The sequence below is a fragment of the Meleagris gallopavo genome, chromosome 17, assembly GCF_000146605.3.
Source record: "Meleagris gallopavo isolate NT-WF06-2002-E0010 breed Aviagen turkey brand Nicholas breeding stock chromosome 17, Turkey_5.1, whole genome shotgun sequence".
Lineage (NCBI taxonomy): Eukaryota > Metazoa > Chordata > Aves > Galliformes > Phasianidae > Meleagris > Meleagris gallopavo.
Window position 1 is genome coordinate 1,200,736 of NC_015027.2, and position 21,792 is coordinate 1,222,527.

The window sequence follows — 21,792 nt, forward strand, 5'->3', positions numbered from 1 at the left end:
AGAAGGCAAAAAGTAGCCCAAAAGATTGCTTTATTTTGTGGGTAAGAGCAGACAAGGAGCCCCCAGGTGACATCTGGAGGAGTTCCTGCTGCAGCAGTGGCTTCAATACAAGGAGACCTCATAGGACCTTAAAGGAAGCACCACACAGCAATGATGGGAGAGGATAGCTCAACAGAAGCACTGTGTGGCTGGAGAGGAGGAGGTCACAGAATCCCACGTTGCTGAAGCTACAGCCCCTGGTGCTCTCTGAAATAGATCTGCTGAACAGAAACAACTTGTATGGGTAAAGCATGGGTGGCTCAGGTGAGAAGGCACCCTTCTGGAACAGGCAAAACCCACGTAAGGGAAGGGAAAAAAAGGAGCTTCTGTAGAGAAATTCAGATAGTTCACAGGCAGGGCAGATGAACATTTTTACAAACCACAGAGCTTTTAGCTCTGGTTGATTTATTAAATGGGTCGTCCTCTTTTTACTATCACTTCAGGCAACAGTTGAATTATTCAATGAACTCCAGTTGACTACGTTGTTTCTAAAACACTTGGGCCACCTCTGGGAGAGGAAGACAGAAAGCAAAAGGGAATAAAAACACGTTTAAAAGTTAAAGAGCTTAACAGAAGTGGTCCTATCCCTTTATGAAGTCTCAGAAGCAGAGGGCAGTGTTTCTACAAGCTATCTGCTGAAGGAAGTCGTATCACACAGGCACAGCAATGAGCTGCAGATGTGCAGCTCAGCTACAACATCCAAAAATGAAGACGGCCTTGTCTCCCTGCTACCATGGCACAGAGATGACAGCCCTTCTGCTGCTCCAGCAGAGTGGGACACATGGCTTCAGCCCTGGAGATACCGATATGTTTCTGGAAAGAAACCCATACTTTGCCCTGGGAAGCTCCGCACCCCTAACCAAACAGTCAGAATTCCTCCTGCAGTCCCATGGAGTGGTGAGTCAGAAGTCCAGAAGTCCAGAACAGTCTTCTGGAGCTCACAAGAATGCAGAACTTCCTCACCAGCCCAGTTCTCACTTGACCTGTGAGAACAAGAACAGAGCCAGGCCTCCAAGTGAGGCAAATACCAAACCATCAAGCCAATGAAAACATCAATACCCTGAATACATAATTTCTGAAGGGTCACCAATTCCAGGGCTCAGCTTCACTGTTGCTTGAATTGTGAAATTCATAGTGGCATCTGAATTCATGAAAACACTGTGTGATGCTCATGTGGTCAGTGGCTGGATTCCAGATTTCAGCAGTGCAAGTGCTTGGGCAAAGTAGCAGAAGAGGTCTTGCAGAGCTTTCCCTGACCTAGCAAAGAAGATGCATCTGCTCCAGAAAAAAAGCAGCTTGCTGGAAGAAAGCCTGTTGGCAGCAGGGAATCCTGTTGTCCTTCGTGCCGACTCAGTAATGAGAGCTAGTTGCAGGAAAACACAAGAATCAATCAGTATGTCAAGAGAATGGGAAATAAACCAAATTAAAACACACATACAGAAATTAACGTCATCAAAAATGCAGAGGGCCTGGCAACAGCTCACTGAGGCCCCAAACAAATACAGTTCTTCATTATGCTAAGAAACAAAAACCAAACAAAAAAAAAGCCCCAACACACAAACCATAAACTGTTGATAGTTTACATTCTTATGGCACATCACACCACCACTGCTCCCCAAGGACAGTCCTCTTGCAAACCACGCATGTATATTTCAAAACCCAAGTTATTTATGGCCTCTTTCCTCTACAATGATCACAAGCAGCTTACATGCACCTATATATAAAAATATGAGCAGAACACTCCAACCTGAGCAAGTTACGGCATTGCACACCAACCTGTTTTTAAGTGTAAGGGTTAAAAGCCAGATGCACTATCAGCTAACAAGACCTACATGAGGATTTAGTGTTTTAGCATCTATGAGAGACTACTATACATAAAGACTTCCAGACTCTTCCCAATTCTCAACATCACTGTCCCCAAAAGCATAGCTTATATTTACTCAAAATGATCTTAGAGAGGAACAAATGAGGAACAAAATCATTTAAGTTTTGATACTCATCCTTCTGAGATAGAGACAGATGCAAGGCAACAGCCAAGCCTGCTGAAAGAGACTGGGTTCAGATGTTTGCCCCTTTCCATCTCAGACTTGATGTTCTACACAGCAGAGCTACCCAGCAAAGCAGCAAGGACCGACATTTTCAGCCCATCTCATGGAACAAGCCAGAATTCAAGGCCCACGTAGGACTACCTCTCAAATAGAAGGATGCTCTTTTATTTCTCCACATAAAAACTACAGCCATATGCAAGTGACAAAAGAATGCTGAATTTTCAAAACTGCTGATTATTCTGATGAAAGAAAAGCTTCCTTTTAAAATCATCCAATCTTTTTGGGAATCGTGACTGTCTTTAGTCTTAAACTAAATACCTGAGTTATTTAAAGCCTGCAAACAACTGTAATGTCAAAGACAGATATCTCAAAGACAACAAAGGAAGCATTTCTCAAGAACATATAAAAATGGTAAGCGATGCTAACAGAACTGGGAGACATTTAACACAGGGAAGGGCCCAGATCCCATAGCCCCAGTGAGTTCCACAGACCTTACCCAACGCAACAGCCAGAGTGAGGCATACAAACTGCATGCACACGGTCCCACTATATCAGCACACAGTAGACAATAGCAGTTTTAATGTTATGATTAAACACACAATACCAGTGCTTCCAAAACAGAGCCCGACAGATGTTAAGGTAGGTGGATTCCTGTGAAACAAAGCCATATCCAGTGGTTTACTATGTTTAAGCTGATTCAACAACTATATACATATACACAAACACGTCTATAAAAATGGGGAGGCATCATATATATCATATTCTCTCAGACACAGAACATGCAAACAGCCATTGACTCTTCCACATCAAACACACCCAACTTAGCAGGACTTGCTTTGTGCAGCAACACACAAAACCACAGAGACTGGCTATTGAATCACATCTCTTTGCCCTGAGGGTAGACGGAGATGTAATGGTTTATATGTGCTGGCATTACTTCCCATGAAATATTCCCATTTCTTTCAGTTTTTTTAAAAATAAAATCTTGCACCAAGTTTATCCCTTCATCCCAACTACTGCATTGTCCTGGGATCCTGATTTGCTTCTTCCCTCTACATCCTACATAGTTTTAAAGACAAAAAAATTAAGAATCCTTTCCAGAAACCTTTCCATCTTTTCTTCCTGTGTCTCAGCTATCTTATTAAAGGCTGTTCCAAGCTTTTCCTCTGGCAGCCATTTATGCGTTGTACAGATTAAGTCTTCCCTTTCCAGCAAGCCTAGGCTCTCCTCTCCTTACTGCAAAAATAGCACTGATGCAGACATTTCAAAATGCTTTTTAGTTTGTGTGCACTCACTGGGATGATTATGAACAGCACAAGAATCACGCATTGCAAAGATTTCAAAAAGATGCTTTAATAGTCTCTGTGTAAAAGAATAGCTGAAGTTTCTGAATCACCCAAGGAAAACAGGCAATTCCACTTCTTATTTTTCACTAAGAATCATAAAATGGTTTGAACTGGAAAGGACTTTTTGTTATGTTCCAGTAAAGATGCTTCACTGTAACCATGCATATTGCACAATGCCAATGTTCAGGCTCTGGTGTCATCAGGAAATTCTCAGTCGGGTAATTTCCATTCAGTCCCAGCCAAGAGCACTGCAGTGCACTTCGTGCTTACACACCACTGCCCAGAGAGCAGTGCCCTAACCAGCCCAACAGCCAACAAAGTTTATTACATACACCAGAAATACAATGTTAAGGGCGCATCTCCGAAATAATCTGGAATAACACCACAGGGAGAAAATTACTAACCAAATCCTCTTGTTTTCCCTCAAATTAAGTACACAAAAATGACAGATTATGCAACAGGAAGAAAAAGGATCACGTAAAATAAATAATGCCTTCTGTTTGCAACAAGCTGGGAGCATTTGCTAAGAATTTCCCACTCACTTCCCTTCTCTTACTTTTAAAATACAGCTCTACTTAACTGAGACTTTGAGAAACGTGACCCCCTCCCACAGCTCCAGAGCATCCCCCAGTAATTGAACTGCACAGCACCAGACAAGTCTCCTGTTTCATATGGGGTGCCATCAGGTTTTTGGTAGCAAAGAGTACAGGGAGCAAGAATTTACCCAAGCTGTATAACCTCTCTGATGGTTCCCCCTCTACCGAGCAGTTCCCTCAGTAAGTCACATACGGTCGTATTTTCCCCATGCAGTCAGCAGAGAAAGAAAGCTGAGACCCACACAAGACCCTGACAGGAGAAGCAACTGTGTTCAAAGGGGAAGTTGCCTCCTATCAGCCTAGCTAGAGAAGCTGCACACAAAAGCTCCTTAACAACCACAGAGGAAGTGCCAGACTCTGCTTACGAGGTTCATTTCTGTCCCCACCATTTCTGCAGTTTTCCCATTGCTGCCTGCTCTTTCCAACTGTACCTCTGAGGTAACCAGGACTCCAAGCTGCCCAGGGACATAACGTGCAGACATCCAAACTTTGTACCTGTACTGTGCAAACAAAGCTACACGCGTTAGTACTCTCATGTACGGTTACTGCAAAACAAACTAGGAAAAGGGAGAGGAAGGGTGTACCATAGAAGAGAGCAGCTGCCATCAGTGAAAAGCCATCGCCGCCTATAACCTCTGGTGATGTCTGCCGTGGCTCAGGTACTTAAGACGTACATGCAAGAGACAAATGCACCTGCAACCTGAATCCCACAGACAGTCTTGGGAAGAATCCCCAGTCTGGGGGAAGAACAGTCAGGAGCAGCAGAACAAGATGTGGAAGAAAGATAAACAATTTCGTATTTATTTTTCACACGAGCCAGCAGACCCAGGTCAGACTCCAGACATGCAGCTGTAGGAGCTGCAAAAGCTCCTGTGTCAGTACTTTGTGGGCAATGTTTACTACATGTGTTCTACTTGCCACATCTCTCACCGCCTTCAGATTGCACAGGATAAGCACCTGGAAGCACTGCTGCTGCTGGCAGCAGCTAAGGGCCCGATCTTCAGCCCTACAGCCATGCTTCCCTCACACCTCACCTTCATCTCAACCCACACAGGGAAGGCATGCTGCACTTTGACAAACCATTCAGAGATATTTAACAGGCCCAGAGATTGCCTTCTATTTGCTTGCCTCTTTGAGGGGAGGAGCAGCAATGAGCTGAACATCAGGCTTCCAAATTGCTATGCAAAGAGAACAAGAAGCTCCTAAATCTGCTTTTCCTCTCAGCTCACCGAAGAATCGCCTGGCCTACGAGTCCCAGCAGAAGCTGATGTGCTGAGCCTTCAGAGGAGACATGAATGAGAGGTGACCAGGGGACAACCCAGCTTCCTGAAGGGGACTTATGGGATGCCCAAATATACCCTCTCTCTTCATATTTCTCTATGTTATCTAAGGATTCTAGAATGTTACCTGGAACTCAAGCCAGCATATTTAGCAGTCAGATCATTTTAGTACTCAGATCATTTTGGTCTTTGCCAATGTTTGGAAATCCATGCTGCTCAGGGAAAGAGAGTGCGATTTTTTCTTAAATTATCCCAAACTCTAGAAGGCAACATCTTCCTGATATTCTCTTTGCATAAAAGATGGTCAACAAACATACAGAATGCTGAATTTGTTCCCCACTGCCATCTTACAAGACTCTTCTGCAAGCAGCACACCAGAGCAGGGTTCCCCAAGATGAGAGCCAGGACAAAACCTTTCTGCAGCCCAGCTCTCAGCAGCAAAAGTGAGCTAAAAATAAAAATAAAAAAGAAGGAAGACATGCAACATGGAAGATGGAAATAGAGAGGGAGAATAAACCAGACAGCCCTGGAAAAATTTCTGATTATTTCTGTAGAATAATAAATAAACCAGAAGTTCTATGGCACAGGAAGTTCTGAATGTGCTTTGTAGACCTTCCAAGTACAACAGAGATAACCAAGGACATGAACCTGGGTGGTAACCATGTCAATGACCACATTCCAAAACCAGGGTGCACTTAGGTTAGCTCACTGATACATCAACATCTCACTGCACCCTCGTCACGTCAGATGGGAAATATGGAGCTGCTGCTGGAAGGGAAATATCACTTCAATTCCAGGAGCAAGCAAGAGAAGTCCAACAGCTCTGCACCTGATCAACACCTGTCACTTTCCTAAGGCAGACAAAGCACCAGTCGTTCCCTTAAGCTCTGGAGCTTTCACCAGGAGCGCTCCCCCAGCATTGATCCTCCTGCACTTGGCTAACTTGCCTCTGGAAACAGCAGCAGGATCCACACATGATTAAAAGCTAGCTTGCACTCAGCCACACTGCTCAGCTACCAAATGTTTGTCCTCTAGTTACTGTTCAACATCTCCCTCTGCACGGACACTCCTCCACCGCTGCACTGACCAGATGCAAGGGTGGAAGCTTGCAAGAGCTGTAACTCAGTGGATCACCCTGTGAACCAAAACAGTTATTCCAAATGTTGTAAGTTTGCCTCTGTAAACCTACAGCAATTCTGATCCAATTCCAGCATCAATTCATTTATGAAGACACTTTTGAACATGGATCTAAATCAAACCCTGAAGTCAATAACACTGAAAACTCGAGACTGTTTCCTCTCAGTTTTTGCTGCCACTAAAAACAGATGCAGAATTCAGCAGGGATTTCTGTTTTTGCTTCCAACTACACATCACAACTCTGATTTAAAATTCTTTTTATCATCCTCTAAAAGAGTACGCAAACATTCAAGCCTAATGTGGGAGGGCAGGAATCCTGATAAACACACATGCTGGTGATCCATAAGCAAGGTGAAAAAAATATTCCACATGAAATTTTAAAGCACTGACGACATCACTTTGATGGAAGGGACACCAACCTTAAAACTAACCAATAAAGAAGGAACCATACGCCCTATCCAGTATGCAGCTTTACGTGCCATGTTAGTGAGTGGAGGTGACACATGACAAGGATGTCTGCATTTTGCATTTCCACTCGCTGGCACCTTTTTCAACAACAGCAGCATTCAAAGTACTTATTTTGTATTCTGCTCAACAGTAAGGAATATTCAGCATCCCAGAAGAAGTAAGAATTACAACAAACCACCTGCAGTTCTCTCAGTTCAGCAACTGAGCGTTCCTATCTCGCTGCTCTTCCACACAAAGTTACGGAGGTGGCGCTGAATTAGTTATACTGGAAACTAACATCACTCTACAGAAATCAGTACTGTTTGCTCCCAGTGGCATGAAATAAACAAGCATCCTTACTAAAAAAAAAAAAAATGGCTGATTGCTCCCAATGTCAGCCAAGCTTAAAAAAATAATGCTCTGCATATTTATTTTTTTTTAAACGGGCCAGTCTGAAAGTTTTCAGCTTTTTTGGCATGCTCAGGGCATTGTTTTTTTAAACTGTTTCAAACTGAAGAATACTGTTTCCAAACAGTGAGCTGAGGAACTTTCACTTGAAGCCCAGCAAGCTTCCCAGCCGGCTGCAGCGGAGTTGGCAGCACGCACTGCTCTGCAGCAGCCTTGCAGCTGAGGCGGCTTGGCTTGGAGAAGCCTCACCGAGGAGCTCAGCTGTGTGTAGAACTACCTGAAGGGGTGGTGTGAGGAGAAGAGGACAAGGCCAGGCGCTTTTCAGAGGTGCCCAGGACACAGCAAGGGGCACCAAGTGGGACACAGGAAGCCATCGGAGCGCTTTATGACTGCACGGCCGACAGCACCGGCACAGGATGCTCCAAGAGGCTGCGGGGCCTCCGTCCTCACAGACGTCCACAGCCACGTGGGCACGGTGCTGAGCCACCTGCTCGGGGTGGCCCTGCCTGGGCTGGGCACAGAACCACCAACCCAGAGGTTCCTTCCTGCGCCTCTTCCTACCAGCAGTCCTGTTTTAGCCACCAAAATATATCCCACTATTTTTGAAAGTGCAAATCTGCATTTCAGTTCCTCTTGAGACACTCTCCACCCTAAGGCAAAGCAACAGGAAAAAAACACAACCTCAAAGGCTTTCTGAATTGCCTCCCCCACATTCAAACCCGCAGCAGCTATAAACGCTCACACAGTAATTAGGATCTCTACTAGGGGCTAAATAAGGCAAATGCAGCTTGCTGACTGAGACAGAAAAAGACCATGAGCCTCCTTCTGCCCATCAGATAGACAGGTACAGATTTAAAAATAAGGCTGGAACACTTTTAAAGGTTTGTCTTTTGGATATCTACTCAATCCACAGCACTGTCCAAATAACTTCATTACTATGCGAAAATAGTGTTCGGACTAAAACACAGAATTCACCTGAACACATTTCACATTAAAGCATATCCCTATTCCTTCTATACACTTCCAAGTATGGTCTGAAAGTTCAAGTTCTCAAATGCCAAAAGCACCCAATTTTCCCTCAGATAATCCAAAGTTACACTCCTTGACTTTCGCACAGCACAGCACCCAGGAGCTGCAGCAGTGTCAGTAACCAAGTGCAGGCAGCCCCTGCAGAGTGCATTGCTCTGGGTGAACCAGCAGGAGTTCTCCCACTTACCTTCAGTGGGCGAGCAGGGAAGCAGAGATTTCCCCTCGACGTTCCTGCTCTCCTCCCCCCTCTCCCAGCTGTCTCGCGTGGCCCAGCAGAAGCGGCCTCAGCACGCCTTCACACCGCCACCCGGCCAACACGACTGCTTTACGAAGCCAAAGCATGCAAACAGACACTCTGCAACTTCTTTCAAAAAGCTCCTTAAAATCCATTTCTTCATCAATCATCATTTCAAACCCTCTCCATTTTCCACCTATGTGACCTGACTTACTGCTGGCACGTGCTGCTTATGTGGGCACCTTTCAGTACTTGAGGGGAACTTAAAAGATGGAGATCGGCTTTTTACATAGGTGGATGGTGACAGGTCCAGGGAAATGATTTTAAAACTAAAAGAGAGAAGGTTTAGATCAAATATGAGGAAGAAGTTCTTTACTCAGAGGACAGTGAGGCCCCGGCGCTGCCCAGAGCTGTGGTGCCCCATCCCTGGAGGTGCCCCAGGCCGTGGCTGTGCCCTGGGCAGCCTGAGCTGGGGGGCACACAGCCCATGGCACAGGGGTGGCACTGGGTGGGCTTTAAAGTCCATTCCAACACAAACCATGCTGTGATTCTGAGAAGTTTCAGATGCCCCAATCCTACCAATCAAACCCTTAAATCAGGCACCTTGAATCACACTGTCCCACCTGTAGGCTAGGAGGTTGTTCTCACCTATGTTATTTTAAGCCTGCAACACATTCTTGAGAATGTAACAAAAATTCCTGCTCCAACACAATGCTTCACGTGTTTAATCATCACATCATTGTTTTCCACAATTATTTCCAGTAGGCTCTCTCCACGGTATTGACACATTGCCCCATATTATTATATCTCAAAAGTTGACATTCACAACCACTTTGTGAGGAAAAAAGTCCCCAGCTACATTTTAAATCAGGAGTCATTGTACGCCCTACTGTGCTTCTCACTGAACTGATCCTTGACATCATCAGACATAAAAATGCAACTGATACATTGTACACAACCTTCATTCATCACATTTAAATTCAATTTTGCTAATAAGGAAGGACTGAATTTGGGATGGCTGAAAGTTCAACTCGGCACCAGCAAAAATAACTTGCTATCAACAACCTTCTTCTCAACAGTCTCCAGGTATTGCTTTGGTAGCAACTCACCACACCCCTGAGATAGCACAGAAATCTACTCTAACATTGTGGCATTCGAGCTGCCTCCGGGACCTTTTGGACTGTTAAGATGATGCAACATAAATCAGAAAGTGTTTTCAAACTATTTCATTCCTCAAAAAGCCTTAAACAGCACTACCACAGCTCTGCCATTCAGCAGCGGCCGCAAAGCACACCAAGTGGGGTTTACCACCAGGCATCCATTTCAAAGTCCAAAAGAACACTAAGGAAACTTCTTCAAATGATTCCCCATTATATTTTACCCCTTAAGAGTGAGCCCAGAAACACCTTGCCTCTGCTGCCAATTCTTTTGCTTCCCAAAGACAATACAGAGGGAGATCTCTGATGACTTTCCTGAAGGGTCACACTACTTCAGGTCATTCCTCAAACACCAATGCTGAACCTGAGGAAAGCAGAACCTCCAGGCCCCACAGCTCCCAAGTACAGGATACCCAGGTGGATAACTTCAGTGCTGGAAAGTTATAAAGAGAAATGACATTTTAAACAGCATGCTAGAAGGCAGGTATTCAACAGCTCTCACATGTTACTGATAGCCAACAGCTAACTGACTGCACTTATGAAAATCCAATGAGTTAAAAGTAGAAATGTTTGGCTGTTTGTGTTGTGCTCCCCTTCTAGAATATGGAGTACCAGACTGAGAGGTTTATCTTCTCCAAATCTTAATAGACAGCTAAATATAGTAAAATGGTGATTATTTAGCACATCTTTAAAGCAACTATTTCCCTCTCAATTAATTTCCCATTCCTTGGATTAATTATCTACTCAAATTTTCTTGATGCACCCACTGCAAGATGCTGAATGCACTTCCTGTAAATTAAATTGCCCTCAGAGATAATGACATTCCTAGAAGAACTTTGACTATGCCAAAAAACATTCTATTGAATGTGCTTGGATGGGTAGAAAGGAGAAAAGTGACAAGCATTGCCTCCAGAGACTTGTGGAAGTCTGGAGTTCGAACCTGAACAATAAGCTGCTTTCACTTACCCTCAGAGTGACCCTAACATAATAACAAGTAGTAGTTCTTCATTAGCTCAAATAAGAATGAAGTGCAATGCAGACAAAAAATCCAGAGATAATCACTACTAGCAGCAACTTCGGCACTGTGAGCTTGTATCCAAGAGTCTTAAGGTCTACTGAGCCACAAATGATCCAGACACACATTTCTATCATGATTAGTAACAAAGCTCCTACAAATTTCTGTAACACTCGATTGGGAACTTCATCAGAGAAGTGGCAAGCAGAGCATCAGTGGAGATGTCAAACAACTCCCACTCCGTGTCAGACCAGAATGCGACACCTCACAACTGCACGCTGCGGCACACAGGAGCAGAAAGCACAGGCCTCTGTCCTTCCTGAGACTGGAAGAGATTCAAACAGTTCCTCATCTTTCCTTGGAATCTCTGCTCAACTGTGAGGGCTGGTCCAAGAGGGGCAGTGATCCTAACTCCCAGGAACACAGCATGAAAGTGGACCAACCTCAGCACCTATTAAAAACCCAAACCAGCAGTTGTACTGAAAGCACATCAGGTGGAATAGCAGCCACTGGTTTTACTGGAAGGTGAATGGCACTGGAGGTGTTTCTTTCCTGCACAGAGCAAGGCGCTGTAGCACCCAGCACCCAGAGCCTGTCTGTCCCCACACCACTATCGAGGTGACAGCACCTTGCTGCCAACTCTGTGCTACTCTGGTTCTGGTTCTTACTGTGTTTCTTCCAGGTTGGTTTGTTATCACTGAGTGCCAGAGTCCTGAGTTCTGGAGTCACATCCCCAAAACATTATTACTGCACCAAATGCCAGGGCTGAGGCACAGCTCCACACCCGATTCTAACAGAACTCACACTGAAGCAGCGTTTCAGATCTGCCATCACCTTTTATCCTAGCAGCACGAACCAGCACTGCTTCTGCATCACGCTGGAGGTGTGAGGGCCAAGGAGGCCATCCCACAGGTAGAAGATGACTTCAGCAGGCAGAACACAAGGAAAGAAGAGGTTCTTATTACTCAGAGCTCTGTCATTTGAGCACAGCAAAAGGGAACTTTCAGAACAAAGCGTGGCTTAAATCAAGTATCTGCTAAAAGCTTACATGTTTCAAGCCCTCCTTACAAACAGTGTAGTGGAAACAGTCAAATTGAACTGCAGAAGGAAGGCAGGGTTAGCCTGCTATGGACTGAGCTTATAAAATATTTAAGCAAAGCATGTGACCATTGACAACATGCACCTTGATTGAACAATATGCTCCAGAAAAACAAAGGGTTTTTTTTCCTAGATCTTTAGCATATTAATATTTGCAGGGGAGAAAGGAAAGCAAAAGTTCTAAAAAAACAAACAAACAAAAACAAACAAACAAACAAAAAAAACCCAACACACCCAAAAGCCATATACAGGGGAACACATTCCAAGTTTTAATAGCACAGCTCCTGAAAAGCGCACTTGGTAATATTATCCATGCTCTAATTCAGAAATAGACACGGGTACACTAGCAGATTCTCAATCTACACAAAAGCATACCCAAGTGGAACAACCCTGCTGAGAAGAAAGCTCTCACACTCCTCCAGTTGGAACTTCAGCATCTGTGGCTCTGCTCTGATGCTGGACAAAACCAAGCCAGGCTATGCTTTAATAATTGATGAAGCTCCCACCCCAGCTAAGGCAGTCAGTCAGCTGTACAAGAGCATAAACACACAGTCTGTACAGCACAACAGAAGTGAAATTCACTTGCTTACTAGTGATGGAAAGATGTGATGGAGACTACAGGCTCTAGCTAAGAACTTCTGAAGTCAACACCAGCCTAGGCAGGAATTAATTTCTGGGATAAACCCAATATGGGACTATTGTACAATTTATTTTAAGTGTGTTATCAATCCTGCAGATATAAAATATTCGAAACTGTTTTATGGGAGTTTCTCTACTCTCCGCAACTATCTAGAGACAGAGCTGCATAGTCCTGCTGCTATCACTGGCTTCAGAAATAACTGGATTTTAATTAAACCCAGAAGACGAATGAAAAATTGATGCTACACCAGCACAAGTTTCTGCTTAATTCTTTTTTTCCTCCTAATAAAGGTGACACATTGATGCCACTTTTACAACCACAAATATAACAATTCCATTTCTGTTACTACCATTCCATGGGATCCCCTGGCTGAAGGCAGGGGCAGCACCTGCACAGCAGCGTCCCTCTCTGCTGGCTGGTGGCCCGGAGGGGCACACAGCGATGGAGAGGAGCAGCTCCAGGTCACCAAGCCGCAATCCTATGGGTGTCCAACATCTCATTTAGGGAAAGATTCCTTCGGATTTTATAAACCTTGTGAGTGAATAAGTTGACTAAAAAGAACATCAGTACCAAACAGGAAAGTCATGACGACTTGAATTTAAAACACTTTATAGACACACTGACTCACAAACCATCTCCGTGCTGAAGGATTCGTAAGAGCAGGCTGCATTCTGGGACATGTCAATTAAAATTAAGAATGAAATAACTCTGTGCAACGGTGCTGAATGGCATTTTCTTTCAAGAGACCACAAGTTCAAACAGATCTCAGCCCTGCAATCAGATTATTCTTAACTCTTTCATTCCCAACGCAACTGACCAGCTCACAAGAGGCGGATGCAGAGCACTGGGTGCCCAAACCCTGCAGACACAGCGCTGCCAGGAAGGCTGTGCAGCTCTGAGCTACCGTGAGAGCAGGATTTAGTCTACAGCTGCAGATACAGTAAGAAAAATAAGAGAAATCAGGAAGTGCATGTAACAGTTTGCTCTTACAACCAGTCAAACCAAGCAGAACTTTGAGGAATTTGTTATCAGCAGTCACCATACTGAGATTATTGGAGAAAGCAGCCTTCGCACCTCCTGCCCAACCACGCTCACAGCACAGCTCAGCACCAGACTGCACCACACACAGTCCTGGTGAAACAAGAAGGCTGCACTCAGCTCTGCACCCCTCCTACAGCTGCAGGAAACACACCACCACACAACTGCACAACAGCATTTCCACTTGCATGAAGTGCCCCAAGTTACCTCGCTGCTCAGCACAACACAAAGCAGAGTTAAGGAAGAACAGAGGTACCTTTTCCCACTGTTAGCTACCTACAAGTGCAATCTTGGGTATCCATATAAAATATTTAAGAAACGCGCATGTATACATGGCATATCTCCAATGTCAATTTTAGAAGAGATTAAAATAAGCATTTATATTTTAATTCTCGGGACAAAGCAAATTCTCTCTGTCCCTTTAAAAGAAAAGCAGGGATGTCCATGAATAGAACAGAGCACTTTGGAGAGTTTTGAATCCGGGAAGAGGGGATAAGCGCGCGGGCGAAGAACCCCACAGTCTTCATAAATATTTCTGTGACTCCACTTGCCAAAACAGTATCCATACGACACAGCTCCGCCAAGTTTCTTTGAAAACAAGAAAATTCAAAGGGCAACAGCTCATGAAACCCACACACCTGCAGTGCATTTACACAGACACACCGATCCAGCTGCCGTGGATGGGACCCTACCCTCAGCATCCCACACAGGCAGATGCAGGTCCCACCAGCAGTCCTCTCATGGAAAGCCTCCACAACCCAGCACCCTGGGCACGGCCACAGCACAGGGTATGCCACACCTCGTGCTTGGAAGCAGCACAGGGAGAAAAAAAACATCACATTTTGAGCAATGAAAACTTTGTGTTAGCATTATTAAACAGACCGTGATGTATCAGCGTAGTGAAAGAAAGTAAAATAAAATAAATGGATCCCATGTAATGGAAACAGAAGGATGGCTTTGACTGGAGATCCAAACCCAAGCAGCAGAAAGGCTCAGGAGGTCAGAACGACGTCACCCTGGATTTAAAGCACCTTGCAGCCAGGTGTTTCAGCTCCACCAAACACTGTTATTGTGCTCTTTGCATCTGCTGCCACTGCCAAGGAAAGAAATAGGGGGCATCTATTTAGAGTATTTAGATAGTTTAAAACCCAACCTGTTAGAAAGGGCAGAAATGTTTCCAACAATCAAACTGAACAACACTCCCCCTCTCTTTCTCTCTAAGTTTTCATAAAACTGACAAAAAATACTTTTAATAGATTAAAATACAGAAGCTGCAGCTGCCAATGCCAAGGTCTTTCTGTCACTGTTACACAAATAAATCAGCACTTCTTTGCATCTACTGCTGTGGACAAAAGAGAAGAGCGTAGTGTCACCTCCTGTTTGCTTCTTATTTACTGGATGTTATTCAAAGAAGCTCTTTTCTCATTGCCTGCATCTAAAATGAGTGATGGCTGCAGTTTCTGATGTAATAACAGACATCTCTTCCCTCCAGAAATACTCTGCTAAGAAGAATATTGAACCTCAGAAGCACAGCATTATGCCTTCAGATTGCCAAAGGTGCACATTACTGTGCAGCCCTGGCATCGCTGCGCTGGTGGCACCACTGCTGCTGATGGTTGAAAAGCTGAATAGGAAAAAGAAATGGGAAGTGATAAGATCGTGTCATAAAATACAAAACAAATGTGCTGCTGTGACCAAGATTCATTCTAACCTCAGGTAACACAACATCATGTCACGCGTGACAGAAAGAATGACCCAGATAAGATGAAATTGCTAAGGACAAACATGAAGTGTTCCTCATCAGGCATACATATGTTTACATAAATTTGTTTATATTTACATACTCTAATGTGCACAATTCAGTTGTTAACAAGTCTCGTAAATGCATCACAGTCCACTCCATTTGGCCAAAGAGCAGGAGGAGGAGCCAGGAAATACAGTCTCCTTGTTAAAACATGGCAAACAGGAATTGAGACGGGGATTGCAGCCCCAGGTTCTGATACTGTGCTACTGCTAGGGCACAATCACCTTGCAGAAGTGAATTAATGCCATAACTAGAAGACCTCAGAAGATCCCATATATTTTATTAAATACCTAGCAACTTAGCTGCCAGCTGAGAAAGCAAGGACAAGTTTTCTGCATAACAGACTCATTGAAATTTCATCCAGAAAGCTCCATGTTATTAACCCCCACACACCAGCCAGCATTACCTGGAACTCACTCCCAGCATCTGTGCTCACTGTCTCCCTTTCTCCAGAGCAAAACAGAATTCCACTTTCCCTCCTACTTCCCTCTACTGTGCTTCTCTGGCTGGACACCATCCCTCCTGTAACAGCAGGATGAAGCAGGAAGGCTACAAACTTGCTGCTGGGGAGCAGGCATTCAGCTACTGCTTTAGGAGGTGCTTTCCCCTGCTTACTTCCTTTACCCAAAAGAAACACCAACGAGGAAACACCTCATCCATGACATCCAAAGACCTCTCTTATGAGTTTCAAGAATCACACAGAATCAGGGAGTCACCCCAAGCTGGAAGGGACCCATAAGGTTCACTGAGCTCAACTCCCAGCTCTGCACAGGACCACCTGAAAATCAGTCTGGGAGCATCGTCCAAATGCTGCTTGAACTTTGGCAGCCTGCTGCTGCATCCCCCAGGCAGCCTGCTCCAGGGCCACACCACCCTCTGGGGAACAACCCCTTCCTAACACCAGCCTGATGCTCCACGCTACTCTCTCGGGTCCTTTCACTGTCACCAGAGAACACGAATCTCATAAGATATGAAGGCAGTCTCTCCTCTGGTACTGATAGATGGCTGTACTTAACAAGGTCTAGTAGCAATAAAAGGAAAAAGCAACTAGGCAGTAAAGAATTTCATTTGCAGCACACCAGATAATTTCAAAATATTACCAACACAACTAAAAATAACTGAGGCACAGTAATGCTCAGGCAGCATTTAGGGCAAGTAATGAGACCACGCAGCTTTTGAGTTACAAGCACAGAAATAACCATTCCCTTTTAATTAAAGGCAACTATTAATATTATTAGTTACCCTTAAAAAAAACCCAGAAAGTCTGCCAACAATCCAGCAGTTCAAAGGGGCATCTCACAGCCAAATGCTGTGAAAGCAGTGAGAACCAAATTCTACAACTGTAAGCACTATCGATACGTAATTTATGAGTAAAAGCTACCACTAACAAAGCCACTCTTGACTTCCACAGTATTCAGCATTTATGTTGAAATCTTTCACAACCCAGAAAAAGATTATCTTAAGCACTGCCTCATTAGGGCATCATGACTATGATCTACAAGAGCTGCACTCTTAAACTAACAAAAACCGTATCTAGGATCCATCAGAGACTTGAAAAGCAAAGAAATCACCAAAACAGCCAACTGGGCAATGCTGGAGTTCCAGAACATGCTGCCACTATTTCCCAGTGGCCAGTAACCAGTGTGATGCCAGTAACAGAAAGCATCTGCAGGAATAAACACATCCCTCTTAATAAACTACACGAACAATAAATAGGAGGATTATCCTGGCCAACACTGCTTCCGTTAGGAAGAAGCTTTAAGGACAAACACTAACACAGGTTCTCCCACGTACCCACTAACACCAGGACGTGAGGCAGGGCCAGAGCAGTTGCTCTACAGAATTCACACCAACAGAGAACAGCAGTCCCAGCCTGAGACCCAGGGTCTGTTAGGCTGGTGTCCAACGGAGGTTCAGCGGGTGCTGATACAAAGCTCCTGCCACCTGCATATTCTGTTTTACAAATCAGTCATTTTGTCCATTCAAAACCAATTGTTTTCCATTGTTGTAATGCAGTACCACGTAAAATACAATATATAGTCTTATATACCGGTTTTCTTATCAAGACTACTTTAAACAAACAGCCTGTATTAAACTCCTTAATCAAACAACTCTATCTCATGTAAGCTTGAAAAGCTCCAGTCTTTGCAGCTTTCTGCTACAAACACTGATACACTTTGTTAAATGCATCTCAAAACAAAGCAGCTCAGGTCCACACTGCACTATGCCTGGAAGCCAACAGGGCCCTTATTCCCTTAACACCAAGTTCCCTGAAAACCATTTAATCAAAGAGAAATGCAGATGGTTTCAGATGCAAAACTTGCTAAAACAATTTGAAAGAGTTTACAATTCAAACAGCAGATTAATCCCCAAAGTCCATGGAACCATTCACCTCCACCACCACAGAGGGACCGCACCACATATCTCATCAGCTCCAGAATGAATGGCAAGCCGGTAAGAAGAACAACCTTCTGAAAGTTCAGCATGATTCTGATCACTGTTACACTACGTGCATTTAAAGCAACACTGCTTCAATCAAACTGTATTGCTGTAGCCACAGCTCTGCAAGCAAATACATTCCGGATGGTACAAAAAAAGGCCCTCACTTTCTGGTTCCATTTCGGGCTTTCAGGAACATCTCCTTCTCTGAACAATAGCTTGGAAGTTTTACTAAAAATAAAAGTTCAGAGCTGTGCCAAGTGATTTAGCTTGCAGAGGCAGAAATTCCCAAGCTCAAATACTCCCCACGTCTACTCAAAAGAATTTTCACTTTATTTTTCTGAATGCCAAAGAGGAGACGGTGATGTGAAGGACAGCTGCGTGGGATCAGCCAAAAGGGAAAAGTCAGGCATTTCAATTTCCTCCTGTAAGCAGGTGTGGGCTTGACTCATCAAAGGGGCAGAGAACACCACTGGAAGTAATGAATTTTCACATTACTGCAGTGCACAGGGAGCACCGAGCCCATGGAAACACCACCCTCAGTAAGACAGAAGAGATCACCCCTGCCCATTTGTAGATACAAAAGATTATGAGCTGTGCCCAGAGAAAGCAAGACTTCAGCTCCTACGTGCTCATAAAGCTTCTCCCAGGTACAGTTACATTTGCTCACTGCTCAGGCATGCAGACAAGTGACTAAAAGAAAAACAAAGCTGGGCTGCAACCTAATGAAATACGTGAGGCACAAAGGACATGGGGAAATCAGAGCTATCTAAGTTTGAGTTTCAGTTTTCCTTTAAATAGTAATTTGAAACATTGTCTAATCTCAGGGTTTAACTCGAGGGACTCCATTCACTGCTAAACCACTCCTCTCACTCTATTCCACAGCTGAGACACAGGGAGCAATCAGCCGTTACCCACATCCTTAAAAGGCAAAACAAAACACAAGAAAACCTCCGAACACAATTCCACATTCCATTTTTCACCAGAAATAAAACCCTTCAACGTAAACCAAGCACCACCTCCTACTATCTGAGCTCTGTTACAACCGCAGGAATCGCAGCACCCATTTCCCTCTCTGCCCTGCTGTGGAGGAACCAGCAGCGTGCTGCTGGCACAACAGCCGCCCAGCAGCCCCGACCGCTCCATGACACAGGACACGATCCACGGCAGAGCCGGACCCCCAGAGAAGCTCCTGGCACTGCACAAGTTAGAAGCACCCTGTGCAGGCAGCTTCCAACGGTTACCACCGCCCTTTTTTCCCTGCGTTTCATCTATAATAACAGGCATCCCTATGTTATGACTGACATTTTGCGTGCATACCTTTCTTTTTTCTTTCAGCTTTTATTTTTAGCAGCTGCAGTGCAACTGAAGCAAACCTCGTGGTCAGCCCAGCGCGGCCCCTCAGCCTTTGGGACAGGTGGTTCGGAGGCAGCCCCGAGCGCTGTGCTGTTACAGCCTGCACTCACACGCACAAACCCTTGTGTCCCAACAGCTCACATCAGCACTTTTACAAGAAAGCAGTTCTAGCGACAGCATTTACTGACCCGTGCTAAAAGTTAAGTTCCCATCTGACTTCTTCTGGCAGGATTTGCCCAGCTGACCAGAGAGTGACGATGCTGCCACACGTCGCACCTCCAAGAACACATCTGCCCCAAGACTTCCACGGCTCACACAGACCCCGCCAGGCCCATCGCCAACGCACCACTCCATTTTTCGTCCTGCAGCTCCAAGCTTCCACGCTTGCTCACATCAGCATCATCCTCCAGCAGAATGCTCCAGGGACAAGGTGCTGGGGCATTGCTGACTGGGCTCAGGGCATGAATTGGTCATGTTTGCAAAGTATTTTCTGAAGCAGAAATAACAGAACTGAACGATTTTCACCAGAAGTCACTAGCTGACTCCTTTCTCCTTCACAACTTTATAGCCCCAAGGCAAGCCAGCATTTGAAGTTTCAGGACCAGATCAAAACCATACGTCATACAGCACTCCAAGCATATTTTAGCAGTCACAGACTCCAAGAAAATTCCAAATTTCATGAACTCTGTAGAGATAGACTAAAGAATTTCAGGCGTGCGTGGACAAACTTCAGCATCCCCATCCACAGCCAGCAGCAGCGGAGGGAAGAGCCAAGGCAGAGCACAGGACACGCCAGCCCTCCCATTACAGCCACAAGATCCGGCTCTCCGTGTGCATTTGCTCCACCAGTCTTCCAAGGTGCAATGCTGCTCTGGGGCCCAGAACTTGAGGAACTGTGGCTGCTCTCAGCTGAAGTCCCAGGGAGAGCTGGAAGTCACCCCTGCTCCTTTTTAATTACAATTAACAATTGACTTAGCTCAGGCTTTAGATATGAGGAGTCTCAAAAGGCATTGAGTCTTCAGTTGACATGATGGAAATCCCTTCAGCCTTTGTATACATGGATTGCGCAGGATTGCCACTCGCCTTAACCATTTATCCATTTGGCTTAATTTTACTTAATTGTGATCGTTAAAGTTAAAAAATTACTTTCTAAAGGCTCTGTAACTACACAATAAATTTCTCTGACAACGCAGTTGAGAACCGCTGCCTTTCATTAAGCAAACCATTCTCTAATATGCTGTTGCAGCATCAACTCCATCAGTTATGCTGCAGAAAGGCCTCAGAATAAATCAAGAGCCCATCCTCCACCAGAAAAGATAAAGTAACACTTCTCTGTCTCACCCTCAGCTGTGAAAGCAGCATGAAAATTAAAACCACAGGCATTTTTTTTGTTGTTTTGATGTGGAAGAAGAATTTACAAATTAACTGCGATGCATGACCTGAAGCGATTAACGGTAATCTTCCACCACTCAAGCTTCTCCTCCTATCCACACAGAAAGCTCAGAAGATGAGAACACAGCTCCGTGTGCAGAGATGAAGGCATCAAACACACCGTTAGCATTCTGCCCTCTGCTTCACTTTTTATTCAAAGAAAAAAAAATCCACCAAAGCTGCCATCCATCTAGGTACACCAGATGAGCAGCTTGCAGCACTGCGCACCTCAGGGCAGGCCCTGCACAGCCCAGGGCAGACAGCAGGAGCAGGTCCTACACAGCTCAGAGCCTTCCGCCCAAAGGACGTGGGGGTGCGGGACGCACATGGCACACAATGCAGCCGACCAAGCCGGGCCCCCAGCGGGCAGGGCGGCCGCCACTGTCATATCCGAAGGGAGCGAGCACAGAGGGGCCAGGCTGAAAGGGCTGCTTTCCCTGAAGAGAAACCCGTATCCCATTTGCATCAAGAAACAATTCAGCCTTCTGCTGCCGGGATGGAAAAGCAGGGTGCAGCAAGCTTAAAGCGAACTGAAGCACTTCCAACAACTCCAGAGCAGTGAACTTAAATCCATCAGCAGCACGTTTTACATCCCTCTCCCCAGACACGCTATTTTAAATGAAGAAAGGAGAGAAGAAAAAGGATACTTAAAGAAGTCTGTAGCAACTGCCCCCCACTGTCACCTGCGCTCAACGGAGCTGTGGGGTCACGGCAGCGAGCACCCGCACACGCAGCAGCCTGCTGGCCTTGGTACCTACCTGCCTGCCCCAGCTTCACTCTGCAGTGCCCAAAGACACCCCAAGGCAAAGAAGGACATCTGAAATCTCCCGCCGAGCTGTAAGTTCATTATTAGCATAGCAGCGAAGAGGACTTTCTGCTTAAAATAACATTTACATAAGAAATAGAAGTTATTTCCCCACTACGTTCAGCAACAGAATCAAAGAGCGCGGCGCGCCGTGTGGGAAAAGCAAACACTTCGCGCAGCACAATAGCCAGCCTTTCCTTTTCCAAAAGCGCTGCTCCTAGCTGCTCTACGTCAAAGAGTTCCCCAGATCTACCGAGCGGGACGAGAAGGTCAAAGAGAACAACAGTTGGTTTTCCCGAGCGTTTCACCAGCGAGCACAACAGGCAGCGGCAAAACCTCTCCCGAACGCTCGGTTGGAAAAAAGCAGCCCAGCGTCCCCCGGCCCCGCGAGGACGCGAGTCGCGCACTGACCCGTTCGAGCTCCGCAGGCATGGATGCGCGGCG

General features: G+C 45.2%; 1 protein-coding gene across 9 annotated transcripts in view; it reads right to left on the reverse strand.

Annotated features, from left to right (window-relative positions):
- The window catches only part of ARVCF (ARVCF delta catenin family member), a 219,420-nt gene that overhangs the window by 107,502 nt on the left and 90,126 nt on the right, over window positions 1-21,792 (reverse strand). The window contains exon 1 of one of the 9 annotated variants that reach the window (XM_010719982.3): window positions 21,760-21,786. The exons of 7 other annotated variants lie outside the window; for them this stretch is intronic. In XM_010719982.3, coding sequence (XP_010718284.1) covers window positions 21,760-21,780 — 21 coding nt within the window. In that variant the 5' untranslated portion in view covers window positions 21,781-21,786. Of the gene's footprint in view, window positions 1-21,301; window positions 21,325-21,759; window positions 21,787-21,792 lie in introns of those variants that run through there. One more of the 9 variants, XM_019620966.2, reaches the window with a different exon arrangement.